This window comes from Desarmillaria tabescens (assembly GCF_030435595.1).
Source record: "Desarmillaria tabescens strain CCBAS 213 chromosome Unknown EV420scaffold_51, whole genome shotgun sequence".
In the NCBI taxonomy this organism is placed as follows: Eukaryota; Fungi; Basidiomycota; class Agaricomycetes; order Agaricales; family Physalacriaceae; genus Desarmillaria; species Desarmillaria tabescens.
The window spans coordinates 96,479-113,580 of NW_026848350.1; the positions used below are offsets into that span (position 1 = coordinate 96,479).

General features: G+C 48.3%; 7 protein-coding genes across 7 annotated transcripts; 3 read left to right on the forward strand and 4 right to left on the reverse strand.

Annotated features, from left to right (window-relative positions):
* Positions 1-153: 153 nt before the first annotated feature.
* EV420DRAFT_1768101 (uncharacterized protein) lies at positions 154-2,135 on the reverse strand. Its single transcript, XM_060480955.1, has 11 exons — positions 2,023-2,135; positions 1,781-1,961; positions 1,719-1,731; positions 1,609-1,663; positions 1,351-1,548; positions 1,212-1,297; positions 1,043-1,150; positions 930-989; positions 783-870; positions 373-728; positions 154-323 (listed from the first exon to the last, which is right to left on the reverse strand). Exons 1-11 carry the CDS (start codon positions 2,066-2,068, stop codon positions 315-317), a joined length of 1,200 nt encoding a protein of 399 aa, XP_060325340.1. The 5' UTR covers positions 2,069-2,135; the 3' UTR covers positions 154-314.
* A 1,209-nt stretch (positions 2,136-3,344) lies between these two features.
* EV420DRAFT_1277184 (MRG-domain-containing protein) lies at positions 3,345-4,631 on the forward strand (the record flags this gene model as incomplete). The annotated part of the gene is made up of 8 exons (XM_060468011.1): positions 3,345-3,511; positions 3,562-3,698; positions 3,725-3,819; positions 3,870-3,968; positions 4,021-4,103; positions 4,154-4,365; positions 4,412-4,496; positions 4,547-4,631. 8 exons carry the CDS (start codon positions 3,345-3,347, stop codon positions 4,629-4,631), a joined length of 963 nt encoding a protein of 320 aa, XP_060325341.1.
* Positions 4,632-5,197: 566 nt separating this feature from the next.
* EV420DRAFT_1572871 (uncharacterized protein) lies at positions 5,198-7,166 on the reverse strand. Its single transcript, XM_060474368.1, has 3 exons — positions 7,011-7,166; positions 5,551-6,963; positions 5,198-5,498 (listed from the first exon to the last, which is right to left on the reverse strand). The coding sequence occupies exons 1-3, from the start codon at positions 7,027-7,029 to the stop codon at positions 5,482-5,484; spliced, it is 1,449 nt and encodes a 482-aa protein (XP_060325342.1). The 5' UTR covers positions 7,030-7,166; the 3' UTR covers positions 5,198-5,481.
* Positions 7,167-7,889: 723 nt separating this feature from the next.
* On the forward strand, positions 7,890-8,732 carry EV420DRAFT_1648514 (uncharacterized protein; the record flags this gene model as incomplete). Its single annotated transcript, XM_060478183.1, has 6 exons — positions 7,890-7,971; positions 8,022-8,171; positions 8,232-8,311; positions 8,378-8,509; positions 8,561-8,661; positions 8,717-8,732. 6 exons carry the CDS (start codon positions 7,890-7,892, stop codon positions 8,730-8,732), a joined length of 561 nt encoding a protein of 186 aa, XP_060325343.1.
* Positions 8,733-9,985: 1,253 nt separating this feature from the next.
* On the reverse strand, positions 9,986-10,817 carry EV420DRAFT_1572881 (uncharacterized protein). The gene is made up of 4 exons (XM_060474369.1): positions 10,621-10,817; positions 10,441-10,568; positions 10,366-10,380; positions 9,986-10,311 (listed from the first exon to the last, which is right to left on the reverse strand). The coding sequence occupies exons 1-4, from the start codon at positions 10,739-10,741 to the stop codon at positions 10,048-10,050; spliced, it is 528 nt and encodes a 175-aa protein (XP_060325344.1). The 5' UTR covers positions 10,742-10,817; the 3' UTR covers positions 9,986-10,047.
* EV420DRAFT_979905 (uncharacterized protein) lies at positions 10,534-14,321 on the reverse strand. Its single transcript, XM_060484236.1, has 8 exons — positions 14,072-14,321; positions 13,797-14,024; positions 13,455-13,741; positions 13,118-13,398; positions 13,012-13,064; positions 12,843-12,960; positions 10,961-12,789; positions 10,534-10,909 (listed from the first exon to the last, which is right to left on the reverse strand). Exons 1-8 carry the CDS (start codon positions 14,153-14,155, stop codon positions 10,763-10,765), a joined length of 3,027 nt encoding a protein of 1,008 aa, XP_060325345.1. The 5' UTR covers positions 14,156-14,321; the 3' UTR covers positions 10,534-10,762.
* A 991-nt stretch (positions 14,322-15,312) lies between these two features.
* Positions 15,313-16,757, forward strand: EV420DRAFT_979932 (uncharacterized protein). The gene is made up of 2 exons (XM_060484237.1): positions 15,313-15,402; positions 15,452-16,757. Exon 2 carries the CDS (start codon positions 15,463-15,465, stop codon positions 16,660-16,662), a length of 1,200 nt encoding a protein of 399 aa, XP_060325346.1. The 5' UTR covers positions 15,313-15,402; positions 15,452-15,462; the 3' UTR covers positions 16,663-16,757.
* Positions 16,758-17,102: the final 345 nt, after the last annotated feature.

Here is a 17,102-nt window from a genome sequence, read left to right on the forward strand (position 1 = left end):
TGAATCCAACGTTTCTGCTAGGGGCAATACTTTACAAAGCTTGTGGCAAGATAAAAAGGTACTTGACAGTTCAACAAGAGTTTCTTTACGGAGAACGATACCTCGTAAAGGAATCTCAAACAAGTCAAAGAGAAGATGTGATTCAGCGGTTTCAGGAAACTTTATTTGGGAAACAAAATCTTCACGAGTATCACTCAAGTCCACTTCCAAGTCTTCTCCCGCCGTATACCGGTTGATGGTCCGCATGATGATTATAGTTATATACAAAATTGTCCGCGCGAGTACTAATCAATGCATATCGAAAGCCAGACCATTCACGTTGGCTAATAGAATTGCATGAGATTATTTTCCTGACATGAGGGAAAGTATCACCTTTGCGCTTAGCACATTCACCGTTGGGCTATTTCCGTCGGCAGGAAGCAGCCCAATAGCCTTCTTCTTTCTTTCGTCTCCCTGGGGACACTCAAATTGCAAAGACTCTGCATTTGTGTCGGTCTGCATGCCTTGAAACTCGGCAATGTTCAATCCGCCACTTGACAAATCAAAAGACTTGCATACGTCAATGGTTGCATCTTCCCTCCCTCCGCGAATCCGCCTCGTCATACGGCTATTGCAAACAGCAAGGACGGTATTCGAATAGACCTTTACCAAGCAGATCGCCGGGACAGTGTGATACGTATGGTTGGGATATGCTTGAAAGAGCGCGATGTCAATGACAGCAAGCGTAGCTGCAAAGGTGGAACATAAACCAGTAGCGTACATTTTAGCAATACATGACTAACCTGTTACTGTCCCGGTTTCGATGGTCAGACGTATCAGCCTGGAAAGAAGTATCCGAGTAGATTTGAAACCCGTATGAGCTCGACTTAACTGTAAACGGGAATGATCAGTCAAGACTTAAGTGGTATGTATACCCATACTTCACTTACAAGGTAGGTCATACACAAAGCAATGGCAGTATCGCACAAAGCGCTCCCACCCAACCATATCTGTGAATCGTAGATAAATAAAGAGGGTGACCCAACGACGACCTCAGGCTCACCATTGTGTCCATCCTGTCCTTCGGATCCATCCGAAGGTCTGAGTAGTGATCATATCTCCGTCCCTCGATGCCGCAAGCAATCGCAGCCGCAAATTGAATAAAAGCGATCTTTGAAGAAAGCATCGGAGTTTTAGGGAGCAGACACCAAACGTTTAGGCGCAAGGCTTACCATCGAAAGGGTAACGCTCATCCATCGCGCCTTCTTACTGAATTTATACATCCGCCAGGCGTAAAATAATTGGGAGACACAGCCAACTATTTCTGTTCAGTAACTCGAAGTGTAAACCGTATACGTAAAAATTGCGCACCAAATCCGGAGAGAATAGGAACGCTGAACCATGAGAGATGGACGTCATCAAGTTCAGAAAGGTTCCCAAAATCGTAACAGAAGACTTTGAAAGTATCGGCGATGTTGATAATAGTCTGAACGGTCTCTGTCAGCCAGAGCACATATACAACGATCTTCGACACCAGACGGTCCTTTGGAAAGGAGATGTAGTATATGTCTTTGAATAGGGTGAGTAAAGGGTAATAAAGATAGTGCGTACAGTGATAGGACTACTAACAGACTTGATTGCACAGAACGCCATATAATGTACAATTCAGGAAACAGCCAATCAACTTCTCATGAAAAATGAGCAACCGCGCTTTCCGGGATCCAGGATTGAAGTCGTACCAGAGGTCCTGCTCTGTAGCATTAAAATCAGTATAGTCCAAGAGCGTGAAGGCGTCACGCACATCCTATACACATCTGAGGGTGCTATACTGATATTTTCTGCGAGAGCACTGGGTAACGTGGGCATGGGGGGAGTATAGAGCTGGAAACTCCCCGTCGTTCTACATTTAAGTAGTTCCAACGTGTCTACGCTTAAAGTGCGGAAGATCCCCGTATTGCGTGGGAGTATGCGACCTGGCACACCTAGAAAAATCAACGCGGATTCAACCGACTTCTGCCATAACGACCCTGGTAGATCATTCACTAATTACAGCATCAATGAACGCTCCAAAAGATCTATTGGACAGCATATCATCTGCATATTTAGAGGTAAGCGCAGCACTTGACAACTCACGGAATTAACTTGTCTCTTGGAGGGAAATCAATAGAGATGGTGGTGGTTGAAGCTAAGCGTTTGAAGACCGCCGATCGGCGATGTCATTTCCCGAAGAGCCCGTTCATAGACTCATTTCGATGTACCGATGCGCCGCGCAAGTAATTGATAAGTTTCCGAGAAATGAAGTCACAGCTTCCATGTTCTTCGGATATCCGCCGGTGCATGATGTTTTGGATAATTCCGTTTCCTTATGTCCTGATGTTAGGCGAGTTCGTAACTTCGCCTATTGGTAGTGCCGCAGCAGCATTTATTTCCCATTCCAGATAACAATTTGCCGTAATTGTCATGGGTGCAATTATAGTTGGCGGTGATTGATAGTACGGTCCCCTGAAGAGACTACCTCAAGGTCAATGAGTGACGTACTTTGTTGATGAGTTTATGTCTCTCCGGGGTTAGCTTTGTGATCACTCATTTAAACTAGAATACCACCATGCGAAAATCACACCGGCAACAGTCGCTCCAGGAAATCTACCTTTCGACGGCAATCTTCTACGTGAACGTACTCGCGCACTAGGTCTCATTTTCGACGAAATCCGAATTGACGGAGATGAAATTCTCGCAAGATATAGCGCCGCTTTTCCAATCTTTGAATCGGGCGCCATGATTTAGACGCAAAACGTTTCAGCGCTACGTTGGCTTAATCTTCGTTTCCTTTCCAGGACTGTCAAGAGGGAAGATCGAGTCGTGCGCGTGATTACTCGGATTACATTGATGTTTTCTTTTTCCGTTTCATCTCTGTGAAGTTAAAAATAGGTAGGATTGCCGGAATCGAATGCTGTATTGCAATCTTCGTTCTGATATAACTGCCCTATTGAACCCTGTCAGTGAAGTCGTTCCTTCATTGCAGCCGGACAGCGACCTACCGCTCCATTTGGTGCTTTTCTATGGAAGGATAATATGCCGAGTCTCGCTACAGAATGCACGGGTTACTAGTACGAGTACTGATAACCCCGAGTGTTCATCCTCAAATTCCCTTATAGTATAGCACTCAAATTCAAGTTGATACCTCGAATAGTCCCGTGAAATTTGTTGACGTCGCTGAGTTGAATTAAATTGAAGCGGCCCCTGCGCCCACCAGCGTAGATGAGCGCAAATAACGCGCACAGCCACTAATACACAGCTCAGCACGGACCACCACCACCTCCGACCTCGCGTCTAGCCAATACCTTCCCTGACTTGCTCGAGCTAGCATGGCCTCCGATCCATCCTCTTCGCAGGTTACATTCACAATCGGCGAAAGGATTCTATGCTACCACGGCCCACTCATCTACGAAGCCAAGATTCTCAAGGCCTCGACAACGGAGCCAACGTTCACGGGGTTACACTATTTCGTACATTACAAAGGATGGAAACAAACGTGCGTCGCCCAACTTTCTGCTGGTCTGTAGTGTGCTCATCACGGTGCAGGTGGGACGAATGGGTTCCTCTGAGTCGCGCCCTCAAATATACAGAAGAAAACCTCGCGAAGCAGAAAGCCTTACAAAAAACGAACACTCCTGCCAACCAAGCCGCTGCCAGCAAAGCAAAAAGTTCGCTCTATCTTCGTCTCTACATACCTCCCATTTCTCAGACATTAGTGCAGCCCGAGATGGTGCAGGCACAACTGGGCCTTCAAGGACAGCTCGGAAAGATGGCACGCGTGGGACAAAACGAGGTCGAGATGATGTGCGTAATTCTTCCGTATCAAGTTGCATACCGACTTTTGAATCCGACAGGATGAAAGCACGAGAAAACCCGAAATGAAGCTGACTGTGCCGGAACTCCTCAAGGCTACACTTGTTGACGACTGGGAAGCAGTCACGAAGAACAACCAAGTACGCGCTCTGGTCTGCTACATGTCTCTTACCGGCTTACACTCGTCAAAAGCTCGTCGACCTTCCGCGGAAACCTAACGTTGTGCAGATACTAGCCCTGTTTGAGAAACATGTCCTAGAGACCAGACCACCCGAGTCAGTACCACCGCCTAATCGCAACCGATGAATTTCTCACATTTTGACAGGTTGAGGCAGCCGGAGGTCCTGATACACACGATCATCTCTGGCCTCCAAGTCTACTTTGACCGCTCGTTGGGCTCACAACTGCTGTATCGATTTGAGAGACCGCAATATGCCGTGGTCAGGCAGACGTACGTTACTGGTGCTGATGTCGATGTCAGTAAGATACCTGAGATGAGCGCTATTTACGGAGCGGAGCATTTACTGAGGATGCTTGGTGTGTGCGCTTGAGTCATCCTTTATTTTCACTGAAAAGTCTTCAGTTTCGTTGCCACAAATGGTCTCTGCGTCCCCTTTGGATGCAGAGTCGGTGGGACTCATACGAGATTATGTCAACGAATTGCTGAAGTACGCTTCTTGCTATTGATCCCGCTCGCGCTGCTCACAGAATTCTTCAGCTTCTTGGCGGCCAACAAGTCAGATCTGTTTCTGCTGGAATATCAGCCTGCAAGTTTGCAGTATCAAAATGTTTCCCGGTCATGATCCTTGATGATGAGTGTATTGTTTGTATAGTATGTTGATTGCCTAGCTACTGCACATCTATGACGAACGATGTATATGAACTTGCTTTCGTCGCCCTTCTCTATTTCTAGTCTGACTTCGAGAGCTCTTCAGCCTGCTGCGACTGTCTTACATAATGCTTCCTATCTTTGCTTTCAATCTCTCTACATCCTATGCACATAGGCAGATTGAAGAGATAGATACATGTGGAGGGAGTGTGCACACACATGCTTGGGGTATGTATATGAGTACTTGAGTATCTGAGTCCTTCTACTAGCTGCAGTTGACAGCTTCATTCAAAGCTAGTTTGGGTTGTACTTACGAATGACAGGGTCCTACGTCACCTACCTGATACCTCCCCCGTTCGTCAGCCTTTTACTGCGCCCGGCGTTCCCGGTTGGACCATGCCATGTAACACTAACACTGCCTGCCTACTACCTATTGTGAATGTTAATGAAGGGTTGTCGTCACATCAAGGGAGGTTTGTGTTCGTTTTTGTTGCTTCTTTAGATGATATTGTAAAGATATCATGCAATTGACATTTCTACCACTTCTGGTAAGCAGCTATGTTCAGACAGGCAAAAAGCGGCGAAAATGGGTGGATAATATATGATATTTTGACCACACTTTAAGCTTTTGCCAAAATCAAATGAGTCGGAATTCCCTTCAATGGTAAAGCCGACGTATTTTGCTGTGGTCAAAAGACTCTGTCGAATTTCCATCTATATTCCAATCGTTTCCGTCGCATTTTGACCGGCGCGAGTTAGTCACCTGCCACGAGTGTACGGTGTTCTTTAAATCTTTAGTGATGAATAACCAAAGCACGTTTAGTTCATAAAATTCGTTTATCTGATTCTTCGTCAGTTCTAGCATACAAAATTCGAAAAGCTTGTATACAAACCTTGCACAGAAAGAAACACATTCAACCCCTCTCGCTGGAACTGCTTCAATGTCTCCAGCTGCGCATCGCTGGGTGTGGGGGGCCTCTGAATACGAATGGTGATAGCACAAAGTCTGGAAATGGGAGATCCTTCCTTCAGGTACCATCTTGACTCCACAAACCTGATAAGCGTTTGCACCACGTCTGCCACGTTAATCACCGTATAGTTGATAGGAACCACCAAGCTCTTCAGATGCGGCAGCAGAAGATTCTCATCTTTCTCTGAGTATATCAAACCTCGAAAGAGCGTATCTGATTCGCCATTGCTCGGTATAGCGATATCCAACTCGGTCAGCTCCGGGGTGACCCTACAAATGTCGTGAACGCCCCCAAAGTAATTTCGAATTTCTAATTTGAGTGTTCGAAGCTGGCACTGGGAGCGAACTAGGAGGTCACATAGCGGTCTGGCGTAGGCAATGACGTTGGGGAAGAAGAAGTTTAGCGATTGGAGGGAAGGAAGGACAAGTTTGTCCAGTAGGTGGAGATCGTTGGAACGGATGCTACGAAGGGAAGTGTGTACGACAGGTTCTTCTTCATTTCTGATAGTTCTTGCGCCCGAGAGATAGGTTATGCTGTCCAAGTCGACGAGTTTGTCCGCCTGACGGAGGATGTCAAGGTAGTCCCTCGTTTGGCCGGGAAATGTGCATAATCTCGTTAGCTGGTCCCATTTCAGCTCGAGGACCGTAGGGTCCACGACAATGGGAAGCCTCACGTCTTTTAACAATGGCGCGCGCTTCAAAATGTGGTTAAGTGTTCCCGGATCATTTGGGCCGGGATGCTTTCCAGCATACAGATCTAGTCGCTCCAGCAACTCCAGCTGCCCTGGTAGATCAGCGAAGGAGGCGCATATATCTGCCTCTACAATGAGCTCTGCACTCTTCCATCTGCGGCACTCCCTGACCAGAGCATTCATTATCGAACACTCATTGAGGCCATTTGTTTGTAGATTGACCCAGAGGGACAGCTTTAAGGGACGTGACAGCCTGAGAGCCGTCTCAAGAAGTAATACGGAGTCATGGTTGATGATTTGGGGGGAAACAATACTTATGGACGCCCATGCAGAAGGGAATGAATGGATGACATCCCTCCATTGACCGCATACCCTCCCGATGAGCCAGGGTCCCTGGGTGATGTCGAGAACATCGTAGCAAGTGCCTGTAGTGTAACCCCGGCTCATCAGCGAGAATATATGCATGAGAACCTCCGGTGGAAGGCGATTGATAGCAGAAAGAGGGGCCTGTGATGGCACGACCTCATCTTCGTCCGAGTCGGAGGGCGTCGCCCATGGGGTTAGATCGTCGTCAGAGTTTCTACTCAATGGCGGATTTGCAGTAAAGTTAGGGTCGAGAGTCCTCGTCCTCGAGGTTATCATATCTAAACATTGTGAGCCAGAACCGAGTGAATTATCAAAAGGCGCTCACCGAGCAGAGCTGAAGACATTTTCTACGCGTTTAAAAGATTGTATACGGTGTGCTGACCGCTGGGTATCGCCTAGGTATACCGTATGGATTGTAGGATATGGGCAATAAGGAAGAGTAAGGAATACGGGAAAGGCGGGAAAGAATCACAGGCTGACAGTAGCTCGCTGAGTCATCCTCCTCGGATCTCCGGTAGCTCAGTAACCGGATACTCGGACCGATGGAGCTCCCCCAAATCAGTCCAGCCTCTCCCCCTTTCATGGCGCCAGTTCATTGTCCCTTTTACCTGTACTTTGGTGCCCCCCTCAAGCCCTAGAACTAGCCAAAGGTAAGACGAAGTGAACCAAGTCGTGTTCGTTCCTCGGAAATTAGAACGGCGCTCACCCGTCAACCCCGGAAAACCGTGCGCTGCTCAATTCTATGAACTCGGAACCACGATATTCGAGGATCACAATCCTTCTGTCTTTAGCATTCGAACAGTAGCCTGATGACTCTCCAAGTACACAAGGACAATTTATTTGAAGAAAATCGAAGATCCTTTACACAAACTACACGTCAAAAAACACTTATCTTTTGCTCTCTTTGACTCAATTTTTATGCCATCCTTGTTTCGTTCCTACATCGTCTATCTGGGAAAGGAAATCTTTGAGACATAACCACGATTACACGCTATTGCTGCTCCCCTCGACGACCTTCTTGAGCCGATCTGTAGTAGGTGAGGCCCTTGGCCACACGCCGACACTGCTATCAGAAGCCGTATATGCTACGTAGCGCAGGTACTTTCTTCGCCGTATCCGCATTCAAACAGCCCAGTAAGGCTTCCTGTTTGGACGCTCCACCATAATATAAGCTGGCCTCTTCTACTATGAAGAGGCAACCAACATGCAAACCTTCCTCCTTATAGTCGCTGCCATCCAAGTAGCTGTGGTATCTTCAGCAGTCACCTCGTTTCTCTCAACGAATTGTTCGTCGTCTTTTCCCCCGCCTAGGCTTGATTCTCACGTATTTCTCTAGCTACGCGCTTGGATGGCTGTTCCAAGGTCGACAGCAGTCTAATCTGGGTAGGCATAAAGGCTGTAGAACTGGCAACCGTCTCCTGCGCCTCCACCGAGAAGAGAGCGTTGACAGAGAGATGCCCTATTACCAGTGCGTGTGAAAAGCGTTGTAAGCTCCAAATCGAAAAAATCCTGTGTATCTGATCGTAACCTAGCGTGGGTTGTTTAGGTACCACCAGCTGTAATCATGTTGCAGGCGTTCTTTCTCCCATCGGAGAAGATTGTGCGACTATCGTGGATGCCATCAATGTTCGTCGTGATTTTCATCACGGACTTTGTCTCTGATATTGATATTGATATTTCTTTTGATTGTAGATTTTCTCCACCAATGCGCCAAACAACTTCACTGTGAAAGCCGACCACACGTTGACGCTCACGTACGAAAGCTGCAACTACTTTTTCGCTAACTCTGGGACTGGAGACGTGGAATACTGTTGGTCTGACTTTGTGGGTCAAGTTCTCCTTACGCGGTTTCTTCTAACACGCGTCAATTCTCAGGCTTATTCGAGCGTGTTGGCCGGTAAGGCGTGTTTCCCACCCGTGCAGCCTTTCTCCTCGGAGGGTCTTTGTACGGGCTTGGATGGAACGTGGGCTGCTGGGTATGATGCTTTCTGTCCTTTTTTTCTTTCTCAGACCGTTAACGGTTAAACCTAGGGCATCACATTCCTAAGCGTGAATGTCATTATATTGAATACAGAGAGGCCTTTCGTGCGCATGTAAGTAACGGTATAGGCGCATAATACAACAGGCGATGGGAGCGATGGGGCATGGTATCTCTCTTCTCTAGAATTACACTTGTGGGACGATCGCAAGTACTTAAGGACTATGAATCATCCTTTTTACTGTTGGTATCGGTGGATGTGATAGATGCGTCGCTCGCACCTATCGCCAAGGATCAACGGCTACTCAAGCAAATACTTATGTGAAGCACGTACTTTCCACATCCTCATCATACCATTTGCGGTGTCGCTCCTCCAGTGCCTTGACCTGTTTCCCGATATTTGATAACCAAAGCTCCACTTCTTCGAGAAAAGCCGAAGTAGAGGACGAAGTGCTTCCTGTCGGGTCTGACATGGGGAGATGAGGTGAGGTCGAAGGCTGGCTCTCCTTTTCATTTAACGACATCAGCCGAGTTGTCATGGTTGCAGGGAGGAGAAACAAAAGTAACCATGAAGGTAAATGAAATCTGCACCTTGAATGCGACGCGTTGGTGACGACTAGTGTTAGACTGAAGGAGAAAAAGAGCGCATGCTTGAGAAAGATGGATAGGGGTCCTGAAGGGTCAACTATTGAGCATCTGTCATGTCCCTTTTTGGCAGTACTCGGACCGAATCTCCGTCAGTCTAGACCCACTGACCTTTCCGAGCAGTAAACTAACAATGATATTATGAGATGAAAGAAACGAGTACTAATACAGAATAACTCCTGTAAGGCCCGCTCTGGGGCAAAGCCTGCTACGTTCGCTCCTCATGAAAGTATCCATTGTCCAAAAACTACCTCACTTATACACGATTGAACCTAAGAGTTGGAATCAGAGCCGATGCCATTGGTGATTGTGGGTGAATTGAATCAGTTAGTAAATAGTTATGATCAGGACTTCAAAAACTAACAGTAATAAGGGTGCTGCTCGAAAAAGCCTCGCTCGGTGGCGGCAGATGCCGCCACCAGCTCGCATTTTCTCTCAGAATCGCTGTTTGGAGAGCTGAATGGAAGTTCGGCCGAGCAACTCCGTGGAGAGCGTGATAGTAACATGAGTCACAGTAAACAAAGTGACAAACAAAGAAACTGCCACACCGAGAATCTGACTTTAACAGAAATTTATGTGTGGCACGCCGTTCAAATTTATCACACATACATAGAAAGTCCGATGACATTCGGCTCGGGGAGCTGTCAAAAACTCGGCTACCATCCATCCCCTATAAGACCTTCTACTAACGTAGCAGGAATTTGAACGGAACCCAAATAGCCATTCTATAGCCATCGCCCTACTCTCCGACCCCAGCAAGTGGTCTCGCCTCTTCTCCCGCCCCGTCCAACGACATATTAACCATCCCTGCCTTCCTTAGATTCTCTATCGTCGGCCTATCCACATCTGCGATGATCCTCTGCAACTCCGGCCGCTGGTGAATGAACCATACAATCTGGAGCAGGCCCACTGTTTCGATCCCAGAATCACTCCTCACCGGCCGCCCAATCAGGCACCAGACAAGGATGAAGAGGAGGATGGAAGCAACTTGGCCCATGAGCAGCTAAGAAAGATGAATCAACTTCCGGGAGCGGAACTGAAAAGGGAAGAGACTGACCGGTGTGAGGTTGATCTGAGCAAGGGTAGAATGATATCAGGGATATAATAATGTAACAGGGTAATAACCACGCACTGTTAATCTCATTACGGTGTGTTGATACTCCATCGTAGCATTCCCTGCCGCCGCAGCGACTTTATAATTACCATTTGCAGCATTAGAAGGATCGCTGTCCTTCATACCACCACTCTTTGTGTACAGAGCTAAAATAAGATTGAATCATCATACCGAAGAAGGAATCAGGGAAACACGAACCAGCCCAATATGATGCTGCCGTCGCACTAGCGAGTGAATTCTCCAAATCGTGAAGAGTGACCTTTGAGTCCGTCCTAACAGGGCTGTCCAACAAAACCGGATAGAAGCCCAGATCTTCCATAACGAACCTACAAGAAAAGTGTCAGCTCAGATCCACAAACGAAGCAATACCATACTGTTCTATGACAGTAAATGGGTTACATGCATCTGGATTCTGCCATGGCTGTCCAGGGCAGTCGTCCGTAGAAGGGAAGCGAGACAGCGCGGCTTGATTGAAGAGTTCCCACCACTGACAAGCGTCAATGTGAGAGAAGGCAGAACAAGGGGAAAATTCACGTACAACTCCAAGGAAAACATCGGATGAATCATAATACGAAACCGTTGCAGGTGTACCACTGTTTCTCACTGCTGTAGCCGTCATCGTAGCGTTGACTATTTTCATCGATGTTACAGTAATCATCGCTGCAGAATTCGAAGTACCAGTTGGTTGTTCGGCGCCGTGACTTGTTGGTTGACCAGTGACACTACCTTGTCCTCCTGCACCAGAGTTACTTCCATTATTACCAGTGCTTTCTGCACCTCCGTTTTGACCTCCTCCACCTTGTCCGCTTGTATCTCCTGTCCCTCCACCATCCCGCGACCCGTCGCTATTATCCCCAGCACCTCCTCCATTTTGGCCTCCTCCACCTTGTCTGTTCGTATCTCCTGTTCCCGGCTGGCCTCCCGAGTCTTGTCCGCTCGTACCTCCTGCCCCTCCCATACCCTGTGACCCATCTCCAGCCCCCCCTCCATTCTGACCAGCCCCATCGCTGCTATTTGACTGACCAGGAGTATTACCGTTACTTGTGTCGCCATTACCAGCCGGGGCAGGATTTCCCGTCCCGGGGGGATTTTGCTGACCACCAGTGGTATCTTGGCCTTGTGCAGAAGGAGAATTTTGTGGTGAGGTGTTCGAATTGTCGGAGGGAGGTTGTCCGGCAGTGCTGAAATTCGAGTTCTGCTGTCCGTCTCCTTGCCCGCCACCACCCTGTGGAGATGTAGCTCCTTGTCCGGAATTCGACTGGCCTTGCCCTGACGAATCCGACTGAGCCGTTGGAGGATTCGACTGTTCTTGCCCTTGTCCTGGTGCATTCGTCCCCTGACCACTATTCCCACCACCGCCACCGCCCCCGTTTCCACCACCTCCATTCCCATTCCCATTTCCGTCACCTCCATTGCCCGAGCTACTACCACCACCGTTGGTGGGAGGTGGAGGGTTGGCTTTCGGATTCTGAGGTGCTGGAAATGGATGCAGATCTCCTCTTCCTCCATCAGGTGCAGGGTTCGGGTTTGAATTCTGCGGTGGTGTATCACCGTCATTGTTTGAGGGCGCAGCGTTGGGATTCGGTGGATTTTCTGGAGCTGGTGTTGGATTCGGATTTGGAGGCTGCGGCGGGTTACCGCCATTGTTGGGAGGTGCAGGGTTGGGGCTGGGATCTTGAGGTGATGCGAACTGTGGTCTATCTCCTCCTGAAGTTCCTCCGTCACTTGGAGGCGCAGGATTTGGGTTTGAGTCCTGTGGTGTTGGTGCTGGTGCTCCCGGGTTCTGATTCAGCGGCTGACCTCCACCACCACCACCACCACCTCCGTCATTACTTGGAGGTGCCGGTTTTGGACTAGAGTCTTGGGGTGCCGCTCCTCCCACTCCCCCGTCACCATTTCCCGAACCTCCACTATTGCTCGGAGGCGCGGGATTGGGGGTGGGATCTTGAGGCGCTGCAACTTGTGGTGTGCGATTTCCTTCTCCTGGATTTTCTTCGCCTCCACCTCCGTTGTTTGGAGGTACTGGATTGGGATTGGGACCTTGCGGCGCCGCTCCTCCCACTCCTCCATTGCCGTCTCTCGATGCAGGAGGAGAGTTAGAGCCTGGGGGTGCGGGGGGAGCGGTCTCTTCAGCGCGCCCAGTGATTTTCGTACTCTGCGATAACGCAGAGACTGTACTCACTTTCGCAGGAATGGAGCCGGGCTGCCAGGACGACCATTGCGATGTATTCTTCACGCCCGAAGGTGAGACGTGCTGAAGAAGATGCGACTCCGCATCAATGGCTGCGGACTGATTGATGAGGGAAATTGTACATCCAATGATCTGCATAGAGTAGACCGCACTCTCGCTAAAATTGCTGGCGTTCACTGTTTGGATCCATCAGATAAAACAAACACTAAGATGATGAGAGAGGACTCACTCCTTGACTGGTCGATATGTGCACTGGGCTGCATTGGTGGGTTTAATGAGACACGAACACCATTAGAACCGTTTGAATCTGTTATGTTCGCAGACGTGTAGAATGCTGCATGTCGCCACTAGAGATGTTGTCAGTCCTGGGATCATAACAGTTGAAGCAACGAACTCACGGGATCCTTAAGTGTATGAGGATATAAAGGCAGCCATTTGAACGCATTAGGAGCTGCAGATAGCCAGAATATGAGTTAGGAATTGAAAAATGTTAGTGAAACTCACCGAGAACAGGTATTGAGTTGGCAGTATCTTGGTAAGACGTACTTACACTCCAGTTCCCCGAATGCCCGTTGTCGGTGACCGAGGCATTATCAATATAACCACAAGAGACATTGAATGTTGTCGCATTCATAGACACTGTCCCTTTCCCACCATTGTTTGAGATCACATCATATAATGTACCGTTCTCCAATCCTATCCTTGATGCTCGGTCACTATGCGCGAGGTACGGGACAACGGACGTAGAATCAAGCCAGAAGTTCATAGGAGGGTTGGACACAGCACTAAGCGAAGATAAAACACATCAATATATGCGCAAAAAGAAGAGACATGAACATACAGACTATTCACCGAGATATTCGGCTTTCCAAGCGTAGTAGCAATGACTGTGCTTCGTGTTTGATTGAATGGTTGGAGGCTGAATATAGCGGGGGTAGTGGTGTTCAAGATCGCGATACAGACAAAATATCCTACAACGAGAAGAGAGGGGACAAGCGATGCTAACGCCGCTCCTAATCCGAACCACGCCGCCATGTTATCGCTCGTGGCCGTCAACGTCTGCCTCGTACGAGCATTGCGACGTCCACCAAGCTGTTGGCTGACAAAAATGAGTCCTGCCAAGTAGAGCTGTACAAAAAGCGCGTAAGAAGCAAACATGTTTAAGGTCATTCTGACGACTTACTGTCCCTATGATCTGTGATACTTGGACGATGGCGGTAGATATTATGCTGCTCCGTCTTCCAATTGGCACGGTGACATCGTGTTCAGCGCGGGTTATCCATATCAGCAAGATGAGGAAGTGCACACAAACAAGGAGGCCATGAAGAGTGAAGCAGAGCCCGTGTTGTAGCCAGGACTTATCTGGCCGTTGCTGGGGACTCTGAGTCAACAATCCTGTTCGTGCTTCATTCTGATGGCGGTGAGTTACGAGTGAGACAACGGAACTCATGAACGCACTTTGTACTCTGTCGTCGAAGGTCCTGCTTCTGGCTGTGGTTCATACGGGTTGTAGAGTTCGACTTCGTGACGATATCCGTCCATCTAGCAACATTCGACTCTGGTCGCTAGAGAGGTTACTATATGTATACAAGACGTGCACCGCACAGGGCACGATTGAAGCTGAGACGCGGGACCAGATTATTCTTAGATATGCGCTTGTACCTGTCGATCATGAATATAAAAGTACGGTACCGACACTGCGATTTTCGATAGCACTGCTCAGTTGTGGGGCAATCCAATGCAGATCATCGATTGGAAATATCCAGGAACAGTAGGTATTTTTCAGGGGAACTATGTGCGTGGCAGTACCACTTTGAAGATTAGAATTATTCAGTCAACATAGCGACACAGAACTCACATATATGTATTATACCAGTATGAGACAAACACCTGACAAAAAACATCACGTCAAGAGTCAAACGGTCTCATACCGCGTTACATTTCGAGATAGACCAAGATTTTGACGATATCGGCAGAAACGAATAGTAGCAACCCAAGCTCTGAAATATGGGGGGCAGACATAAAAATAATCCCATCCATAATACTCCTCCGAGCAAAATATTATGGGTTGAGAGCCGGATTCCAAGAGGACCGTAATCCACCCGATTTAGGGTTCATTGAAAGGAGATCAATGGTCACGATGGTCCCACGGCCTTTTCATGAGCAAGCTGCTCTTTTATTTCTCCGATATTGAGAGGGTCACAGGGTGCCACCGACTAGATGACAAAGGCTCGCTGGTCACTTTGCCTAGTCCGACATCTACCGCCTAATGATATTGCAGTAAGCAAGGGAATAAAGATGTAGAAGAAAGCTCGCCTTTACATTACCCTTTAAGATTCATTTTCATTCCCAGATGGTCGCGTCACTATAAAAGCGTTCCATTCCCTTTGCACCTCACCAATTTGGGTCCTTCAAAACTTCTTCACTGAGCTCCAAAACGCGTCTCTGGACAACACACTTTCCTATCGTCATGCAACTGTCTGATCACCACACAGCGACACACAGCGACCTTTGCGTCTTGTTCTCCTTGTTATCAAGCTTCTCGAATTCGTAGTTTTTTCTTGCTGCTCCAGAGTTCAAACGTTCACCGATGACGGTGGGAGTAGGACCGTCGGGATAGCGACACTAGCGACAAGGGTACAAATAGGGGAAAAGGTTAAAGAGGAAGCTCGGGCAGGGTGCATCTATGTCACGTGTGTCTACTTCTTGGAAACGAACCACCGTGACCGCGCTGACCGCGTAAGTACTGTAATTCGGAGTTGGCGCCGTAACCTCGAACCGGTTGCACAGTACGTGTCTGAATAAGTTTTTGCAACAGTTCTATGAGATGCCTTACAGGGACCTAAATCATGCTCTGCTGTACCTGTCGCAATTGCGGATTCGTCAATGTCCTTCCTTCAGATGGCGAGGAGACACTACAGGCTTCCTTGAAAGTCTTCCAAGGCTCGAACAACCTTGTTGCACAAATTTTACGCCAGCCACGAACGATTCTTGACTCCAATGAAGATGCGTTGATTAGTGCTGACATCCTGGAGTTAGAACAGCGTCAATCGTTTTACGATGCCCAGCTTCACGAAGTCCAGTTACACCAACGTGCAGTAATGGAAGCCTTGGAACGGCACCAATCCTTTTACGATGCCCAACTTCAACAAGTCCAGTTGCATCGACGTGCAGTAATGGAGGCCTTGGAAGCTCGCAGATCGATTCGTGCCCCTATTCGTCGTCTTCCCCGAGATCTTCTCATCGAAGTCTTCCACTTCGTACGCCACTCATGGTGGCAAGACATAGACGATGACCGTCGCTGGCACCCGACCATCTCAGAACGCCAAAGTGTTTTGCGCCTAGATGGCCCTCTTTGGGTTTTAGATCGTGTTTGTGGGCTTTGGAGGGAAACGTTGCACACATCTCCTGCATCTTGGGCCCAGAATGTCGTAGTGAGAACACCTTTTCCCAAGCATGCTCGTGAGATCTTGCGAACATATCTCAAGCGGACGGGCGAGCATCCTCTCACGCTACAGGTCGTTAACGACATTGAAAAGTCTCCGAATGCTGAAGAAGATGAAATTTTATCACTTTTTGCGCGAGAATCATGTCATCGCTGGAAGGACGTGATTATCGACACTACCACGCATCATATGCGCCGCCTAGAGGTGTCTATATCCCACCTTCCTACACTTCAAACGATACAAATACATATCGCCGATGACTACGATGAAAATTACAACTCGGATGTATGGTTAAAGGCTCCTCAGCTGTGGCGAGCAATATTTTCAACTCGAGGGATCTCGCAAATGAAGCTATCGCCCTGTATCACTCATTACTCAGGGCTTATCACTATTCCAGACGATCAACAGCTCCTTGGTCAACTACCCAAGCTCAGAGTATGTCACCTCGAGCTAGAATTGCCACCTGTCGAGCGGGCGTCGATCCAGGCACCGATGGTCATGCCACATATCCAATGCCTCTTTGTTGAGAAGCTAGCTATGTTGGACTGGGTGACTTGTCCACGGCTGGAAAGTCTGGTCCTGTCCGTGAATACATGGGAATGATTCTTCAAGCACCAGGACCATCATATCACTGTCTCAGCATGCATTACCCATTTCCTCCAGCGATCTGGATGTCACCTCAAGAGCTTGAGCGCAGATCAGCACGTATTGACATATCTACAGCGCTCATATAATAACCCTTTTCCTCACGATGCATTTTCTACACTTTCCTTCCTCAAAGTTCGGTTACATATGGACCAAACCGGGCTCTCTTCGGCCAGTGAACATATTGTTCAATCCCTCACCCCTTCCTCAGATGTTCCAGTACTTCTCCCTCGCCTGGGTCATCTTGTACTTTGCATCAACTTGTCTCTGCCCCAACAATTTGACTGGCAGGCCATACTCAATATGATTCGCTGCCGCCGTGCAGGACGGCTAAAAATAATTGAAATGCAATTCAAAATCCCAGAGGGGTCACAACGCTCCACAGGGTTCAAGGATGC

Coding starts and splice junctions, on each gene's coding strand:
- EV420DRAFT_1768101 (XM_060480955.1), bottom strand. CDS start 2,068: ATGCTGTCCAATAGATCTTTTGGAGCGTTCATTGATGCTGTAATTA. Junction 1,151..1,211: donor TGAGCGTTACCCTTTCGATG/GTAAGCCTTGCG, acceptor CTTTCTTCAAAG/ATCGCTTTTATTCAATTTGC. Junction 729..782: donor CGAAACCGGGACAGTAACAG/GTTAGTCATGTA, acceptor CCACCTTTGCAG/CTACGCTTGCTGTCATTGAC.
- EV420DRAFT_979932 (XM_060484237.1), top strand. CDS start 15,463: ATGCTCTGCTGTACCTGTCGCAATTGCGGATTCGTCAATGTCCTTCCT.
- EV420DRAFT_979905 (XM_060484236.1), bottom strand. CDS start 14,155: ATGGACGGATATCGTCACGAAGTCGAACTCTACAACCCGTATGAACCA. Junction 13,742..13,796: donor TATCACAGATCATAGGGACA/GTAAGTCGTCAG, acceptor CTTTTTGTACAG/CTCTACTTGGCAGGACTCAT. Junction 12,961..13,011: donor CTCATACACTTAAGGATCCC/GTGAGTTCGTTG, acceptor CAACATCTCTAG/TGGCGACATGCAGCATTCTA.
- EV420DRAFT_1572881 (XM_060474369.1), bottom strand. CDS start 10,741: ATGGAAGATCTGGGCTTCTATCCGGTTTTGTTGGACAGCCCTGTTAGG. Junction 10,569..10,620: donor GGCAGCATCATATTGGGCTG/GTTCGTGTTTCC, acceptor ATCTTATTTTAG/CTCTGTACACAAAGAGTGGT.